Source organism: Aplysia californica, unplaced genomic scaffold (assembly GCF_000002075.1).
Source record: "Aplysia californica isolate F4 #8 unplaced genomic scaffold, AplCal3.0 scaffold00739, whole genome shotgun sequence".
Taxonomy (NCBI): Eukaryota; Metazoa; Mollusca; class Gastropoda; order Aplysiida; family Aplysiidae; genus Aplysia; species Aplysia californica.
In genome coordinates, this window is record NW_004798009.1 from 11,403 (window position 1) to 19,563 (window position 8,161).

The 8,161-nt window shown below is 42.6% G+C and overlaps 1 protein-coding gene across 1 annotated transcript; it reads right to left on the reverse strand.

Moving 5' to 3' along the window:
* Positions 1 to 2,286: 2,286 nt before the first annotated feature.
* On the reverse strand, positions 2,287 to 7,963 carry LOC101845652 (transmembrane protein 117; the record flags this gene model as incomplete). The annotated part of the gene is given in 2 exon segments (XM_005108975.3): positions 2,287 to 3,172; positions 7,809 to 7,963. Coding segments are annotated over 2 exon segments (1,009 nt in total), but the record flags the coding sequence as incomplete, so codon positions are not given.
* Between the last annotated feature and the right edge of the window lie 198 nt (positions 7,964 to 8,161).

The following is an 8,161-nucleotide window of genomic DNA, read 5'->3' on the forward strand; positions in this document are numbered from 1 at the left end:
GGGCAGAAGGCCTCGTACTCGTACTCCCGAGCAGAATATACCCCCCTCTATTATTGCGAAATGCATGAGTTCTGAATTTAGCTTCACGAAGAGGTCGGCTGCCGGTGCTTAAGCAGACTTCAATTACCATACGACGAAGGGAAGACTTTGAAAGCGACTCAAAGGGAAACAGAGGGAGAAGAGGAAAGTGCGTATGTGTGGCTAATTAAGGTTCCAAATGTTTTTATTTTCGCCCTCATGTACAATGTGTGGGGGTGCCAACGCGTTTGTGTGTGTGTGTGTGTGTGTGAGAGAGAGAGAGAGAGAGAGAGAGAGAGAGAGAGAGAGAGAGAGTGTGTGTGTGTGTGGGGTGGGGGGGGTGCGTATGTGTGTGTCTGCGTCTGTCTGTCACTATGTGTGTGTGTTCTTTTATTTTCCTTTTGTCAAAATCACTTCCCTTTTCTTGTTACCTACAACTAACTGAACTGATCAATCATTTCACATCATCTTTATTTATTATACACACACATGTGTAGTTTTTTTTTCTTTTTTCTGGGAAGTGTTTTACGGCGCACGCATATATATGAGCGCGAGGGACACATTAAACTTTTTCAGTGGGTAGGAAATTTTGAATTTTGCCCTGGTGGCGGCCGAAGCCTACTCTTATCGATTTTAGACCACCAAGGGATCTTTAACGTGCGCAGCTTGTACACGGGACCTCCGAGACTTTTCGCCCTTGTCCGAGAAGTCTAGGTGTAGATCTTTCCTATCAGAAAATCAGGGGTATGGCTGAAAGACAGCCGTAAGAAAGAGCCAAGGAGTAGCGGTAGAAAGGCTGCAGAAAGAGTCAGGAGCCCAGAGGAGGTGGCAAAGGGGGTGAGGGGTAGGAAGAGGATACGAAAGCAGACGACAGAACATTGCAAGAGAGCAGAAAAGGAGGTGAAAGGAGATCATTTTAAAGAAGAATGTTTTTTTTCGATTGCTACCCGGATTCGAACCCTGGACCTTTGAATGAGAGGCAACCACCTTAACCTCTAGGCCATGAGAGCCTCCTACAGACATGTTTACTAATACACATATATGTACCCCCCACCCTCACACACACATAAACACACACGTTAATCCCTCACCACCACCCTCCTCCCGTGAGCAGAAAGCACAGCCTAAAAAATCAACAAGAATTTTTTTTAAACATCAAACCAAAAATCTAAGGATTTGGATTCCTGGAACGAAGACTGGCGTCGGGTGGGAAGTAATTAGAAATAATGATTATGACCATGAATATAATCATTAATCACCCCCCCAATCGAAACTTTCACAATGTTCATCCATTTATACAAAAACCTGCTCCAAAATTCAAAACCTCAACACCATCAGAGATGAATTTGTAGGAGTGAAAATCACTGAGTGGCCGCAATATGTGAATATGACACCACGCAATTCAAGCGGCAGAGAGTCGATTAATTCCTTGCTCAAACTCTAATCACCTCCAAACTGACTGTAACCACCTCCTAAGTCTCCTGATCCGATCTGACCCTTGCAAAAGGACCATCTGTTACAACTTACACAGTGCAGACTATTCTAGATAATTAATATGAATGAGTAGCTGAGACTCTAGAGGAGGTCTAGTTGACTTGGAAAATCATGAATAGTTATTGGAATCTCCAAACTAACAAGACAAATTTTGTAATATAAACTCAATAATAAACTAGGCAACCCCTCCTCCAGAAACTTTTTGTGGAGCCGGAATCTTTAGTGTGTCTATTCAAGAAGGGTTATCTGCGCGACACATGAGTGCGCATTTTTCTCAAGCAGTGTATGGGGCTTTAAAAAAATAATTTTAAAAAAATTACGGATTTTTATATTTCCCAAGTGGTTCTCAAAAATTTATTAGTATGACTAGAAGATAACAGCATGTTAACAAAGCAATGGCAACATTTCATCATGAGCAGATCAAGACAACAGTAACACTTCTGAAAAGAAGTAGGAGGAGCAGACTACACCACATTGTCCACCACAACCAGGGTGATTCTAAGAAAAGGACATAGAAGAGGAACAGAGAGAGAAAGAGGGAGAGGAAGAGAGAGAGATGGAGAGAAAGAGAGAAGAAACACAGACAGATAGACAGCCAGCCAGAGGGAGAGGGGACAGAGAGAGATAGAGACAGACAGAGAAAGAGAGAGAGAGAGAGAGAGAGAGAGAGAGAGAGAGAGAGAGAGAGAGAGAGAGAGAGAGAGAGAGAGAGAGAGAGAGAGAGGGGGGGGGGGGAGTGGGAATGTGTTAAAAGATGAAATACTTTGTACTCACTGAATAGCAGAGTGTGAAACACAATCTTTCCAATGATTAGTCCAACTAGCGTGCCGGTGATCCACAGCAGAACTTTGAGCAGACTCCATGCATTGGGTAACCACTTCATACACACAAAAGAAAAGTCGTTTCCAATAACAGGGATGTTGCACTCCTGCCTACTGTGGGCTACTGGATCCTCAGCATAGATAAGAAAGTTGCAAAATGTCACAAAGTACGCAGTGAAAATCCGAAAATATGGGTGCTGAAAATGATAACGAAAATCCTTCTCCATGAACAAAGAATAGACACTGCCAGCATCTACGTCATCTTTTGTGGCAATCTCAGAACTGTCTGTTCTTCCTGCCCCATTGGAGATGTAAAAAGGCACAGGTTTCGGTCTTGTCTCCCCTCCGCTTTCTGCTCTATCTCCTCCCCCTTCATCCTGAGGTTTGTTACGGTCTGGCTTCCCATTTTTCCCATTGCGACTCACAAAAGCTTCCACGGCACTCTCAAAGGCAGGGGTAACATTCTTCCTGCCACCGCTCTCTAATTTGTCGAAGGCATCCCCATCTTCGTTTGAAGCTGCAGCTGCCGTCTCAACATCTCCATCATCGTCTCGGAGGTTGATATCCTCCATACGTGTGTCATCCTCCATGCTTTCTCCTCTGCCTTTCCTCACTCGTTGCACAGAGATTTTCAGTGGCTTGTTTTCCTCTAAGCTCTGCTCGTCCGTTACTTTCTTGCGACTGAGTTTCTTCATCTCAGTCCCCCCAACACTCTGATCTGCATTGTTGTTTCTGTCACTCGTCTGAGTGACCGGCAGATCTGACTCCACAATGCAAAGTCCTTCAACTTTGGTGATCTTGGGCAATGGGGTCGCTGTCCTCCCTACAGCATAGCAGTCCTGAGAGATAAAAAATGTAATATACAGGGTCTGTGACAATTTACATATTATAAATATGATATATGGAATTGTTGCTTATCATAAATGGTATGGGTTCAGTCCCCCTTCTATCACTGTAAAGTTATCTCAATGGTATGGGTTCAGTCCCCCTTCTATCACTGTAAAGTTATCTCAAAGAGACGAGACTTTCAACGTTGACATTCATCTCCAATAGGACCATACCAAATGGTTGGAGAGCCTTGAACACTCCCCCTAACAATCAACCTTCATGAATGCCCTGATGTGAACTCCAACCAGGACAATCCATTTCATTGCCCAGCATGGAACAATTTGACCCGAAATTCCACACGCAAAAAAAAAATCTGACTCTACAAAGCGTTATACTCTTGTGATTGACTGTTTTAATCTGGCATATCAGATTAATGGCCAGGAAAAGCAAACATGAAAATTTTTTTTTATTTTGAAAAATCTAATCAAATTGTGCCAAAATGGTAGCTTTTGCCCTTCCATGAAGGAAAACCTGGCCACCCCTGACTATCAACGAGCAATGTGCACTATCTGAACAGCACAACTAAAATGAAGACTCATCCCCCATCTCTTTTCCTTCCACCACGTATTGCATCTTCACCCATGACATACCAGACGAAAATACCACAACTGACATGACATACAAACACCACTAATTAACACACACAGAGCTACTCTTCACACATGTATCCTCATCTCTATATATATATAAAATGCATAAACCTCAACCGCATAGTGCAAGTGGAAGACAACTGGAGACCTGTGGACAGCTATCCCAGGGAAAGCGCATCGAGGCAAGCCACACTCATTTAAGCATGACGCGTCAATGCAACTCATTGTTCTTACTGCATTATATCCCTTCCTTTTACTTTTAGCCTAAAAACCCTTAGTCAACACTGCCATTTCATGAATCTAGCAAACACCTAAAACATGCTGCAAGCACTCCCACATTGATGGTATTTTTTTGGTAGTGTATGGTCACGGGAATCTAGGTGCTTGGGCTTTGGGTTTGTTATATTTATTCAAGAAGAGTGGTATTGGGATCATCAAACATTTTTTTTCTAGCATTACCACTGATTTATAAAGCTACACTAAATACAAGTTGACATAAGTGGCCCTATCATTTATCAAAGTAGGCCACTTCCAGTCTAAATGTCTAGCAAGATATGTCAATAGAAGAAAACAAGCTGTTTTTCAAAATTTAAGTAAAAACAGTAGCAGGATAGGCCTTCATAGCAAACCATATATTACGATCATACTATTGCTTGCTATAACTTGTAACATGTGACCCCCCCCCCCCCCCACCCCCAGCTTCATATTTATCCTTTAACTGTAGTTTTCGCGGCCCAGATTCTGCATTCCTTCTATCCAAAAACTTGACCCATACAAATCTCATCTTCCATACAATATGAAAGCCTTAGCCTACCGAAGAAAGACAGAAAACCAGGACAGGCTGTTAAATTCAAAGAATTAGCCTATAAATTCATTATTTCCTATATTTTCTTCATTCTATCTCCTGACTAGGCCTAGTAGTAGATTCCCATTGCCCCATTAAAAAACAGACCCATAGATCTATATACAGTGGAACCTGTGTAAGACGGCCACCCATTGTCAAGGAGAAAAGGATTTTTTTTTACTCATGCACCCGTCTCACATACATGTTTTAAATATTTTTTTCAAGTAGTATTTTGCATGTTGAACACGAAAATGGCCTTCATTTTTTAAGCAAATCAATAATTATTGAGTCATTGATGTTTGAAAATAGAACCAGACTATGTAGGCCTACTATATTACAGTAGGACCAATGGCGTAGTAATATTCGACTTGTCTTTAACAATATTGGGGGTTACAGGGGGGGGGGGGGCATGCCCCCCTGACCTAAAAAGAATCTGGGTCTGGGAGGTTTCAGAGGGATTATATGCCCCACTGCATTTAACCATGATTGGATCTTTTGGCAATAATTAGGATTGATATTTACTGGGGGGGGGGGGGCTTACTCCCCTGCATTTGCCCATTATTTTTGTTGCAATATTACGTAGATCTAACATTTTTCTTGTAAACCACTGATTTGCGGCAATTTTCATGGCCATATTTGTTTTCAGCATCCCAAAAAACATTAGCCAGGTAACCAAAAAGAGTGCTTTTGAGTGCGGGTGCATTGACAGTTAAGATTTACCGAATATAATATATATCATCTAATATAAAATATTTTAATTAATTAATGTAATGGACCAAAGAATAGGGGCGGGCACGAGACGAGCCGAGTACTCGTTTCTCGCTAGAAACGCCCTTCTCGTCGCTGCCCGAGCACTAAACTACTGCTCAGCACCGAGACATGACATTGCTCGTTGGCTTGACATAACGAGTAACAGTAATGAGAGTAAGAGAGTGAGAGGCGAGAAATGACAACGCAGAGAGTGCCACCCATCACCGTGCCATCCTGTGTGTGAAACTGAAAGGGAGGGGAGAGGGTGGCGAGACGAGGCGAGTGGGGAGTTGATCAGGGCCTAAGCCTAGGTCGTCTCCCTACCGTCCTTCACCGCCTGCGCCTGCACACCAGGGCAAGCCTAGTTTCTAAGTTTAGATCCGTTGGCCTTCCCACTAAACAAGTTGCTCGTTCTGTGGGGCGGGAAGAGAAATCTCGGCCACGGCCGGCCTTCTCGCTGAACGAGCGGCTCGAACTGCGGGGCGAGAAGAGAAATTGGTCACGAGACGAGAAACATTGCTTGAGACACGAGACGAGAAGTATTTCTCGTTCCCGGGACTGGTCCCGGCGAGAAGTAAGTCAGCTTCTCGGTCTTCTCGCTCGGGAAGGAAAAATCTAAGCACTTCCCGCCCGTCTCTACCAAAGAGTCTACATAACAAGAGGGTCTACTCCTCTCTTTGAGCCAATTAAAAAAGTGTCCTCAAAATTCGGTGGCGCCCTCTTTGCAAATGCGCACCCTTTGCAAACAGAGTTACCCTACTTTTGTTTTAAAAATCAAAGTGAAACTAACGAGTTTTTTATTAAATAAAAATTCAAATTTCGGAAGAACGCTTTTTTAAAATGGTGACGTTGACAAAAAACCTCTTCCGGAGGAAAGGGCGACTGTTTTCTTCGTTTAATTTGACTTTAGAATGAGAGGCGAGAGGTCATTAAAAAAAAAAAAAAAACTAAAACTCCGCACTGAAAACCCCCGAACAGCTGATTAACAGCAGTCGATCTGCGCACGCAAGGAGATGCTATTCCTATTCTTCTTCTGGAGAAACGAAAGAGAGCTTCAAAACAGACTGTAGCGCCATCTGAAACCAAGAGCGGACTTCCGGCGGACACTTTTTTTAGCAGAGGGGACCATCTTGTTATGTACTATCTTGGAATAGACGGCAAATAAGAGCGTATAGAAATCTAGCCTAGTATAATTCATTAGTAGAGTCTAGATCTACATCTAGATTTACATTCTAAATTCTGTAAGATTGAAGAATACCGGACCAGCAGACTGAGTTTGCCTATGTCTCAACTTTAGGAATTCATAATTTTCCTGTTTTTAATATCTCTCAATGGAGAATCTCGGACCGGTAGATCTATTCATTAAAATTTTGTCAGGGGGGAGACCCCCCTGAACCCCCTCCCTCCCCCCTCCTCCTCCCCAACCACCCGCCCCACCTACCCCCACATTCTCGCGAAATGATGTACGAGTGGTCCGGTATTCTTCAATCTTTCCCTAAATTCTATTATTTACTTAGTAAACTGACTGCTTGGACAGGGGTGTGACTATATCTAGATCTAGATCTAGATCTAGACAGAGTCTAGGCTAGGCTAGGGTAGCCTCTAGGGGGCTTTTTCGGTAGTTCCCACCCCGCAATTGTTATTCACGGGTTTTGGCCACAAGAGTAGAGGGGTTTCAGGAGGGCTTGCCGCCCTGATCTAATAAAAATAGGAAGGGGGGTTTCTGGGGGGCATGCCCCCCTGATTTTTACCATAATTTAATGTTTTGCAGTTGTTAGGTTTGATATCTTAGCTCACCGCGAATCAAACGTATAGATCTAGATCTAGATGTAGGTCAGGCTCAAATAAGGGGGGTGGGAACTACCGAAAAAGCACCGAATCGAGGACTAATCTAGATTCTAGATCTAGATCTAGATCTAGATCTAGGTGTAGATCTAGATTTTCTAGATTCTACTATTTAGTTAAAGGCTAAAGGAACCGACTCTATCTCAATATTTTAACACAACAATTAAAGACTAGAGTCTAGATCTAGATCTAGATCTAGATCTAGATCTAGATCTAGATATATGCATTTTTTTACCAGATCTACATCTATCTCTATATCTATACTCTAGATATAGATTCTAGATCTAGACTCTAGATATAGATCTAGATATAGATTAGATCTACGAAAAGTAATACGAAACGGATAATGAAAGTAGACTGAAATCGTCTGCTGTTTGTGAATCGTCGTGTGTATGGCATGGCAACGCGGAAAAAAAAGAGAGAAAGAGAAAAACGATATCACTTAGTTACGCTTAGTGTAACAGGTGGCATGTAATATAATCTAAATATTTACATACAGTACTGTGGTTACTATGCCAAGGCACAGCTAGAGGCCGATGCTTTGTTATTTACACCTACCTCCTCTTCTTCTAAAGCACTGTTGTTGTAACTTCCTGATTCCTGTCCTCCATCTTGTGCATCGTTGACGCTCGACTTCGCCGATTTGGGGCTCAGCACGATTTTATCTTCAATTTTTGTCATCTTGACGTCTCGTCAGCTTTGCCCCGCCTCCGACAGACACTGGCACTCTCTCGAGGTGAAATAAGCCACGCCTTCATGCATAAGTAATGATTGTGAGGGTCATTTCCGGTTTCATATTTGCTGAACAGCTGGCTTTCTAATTTTGCTTTGTTTTCTGTTATTACGTGGTATTCTTTCTGGTATCATAAAATAATTTCATAATCTTTATTTTGGCAAGGAATATTATATGA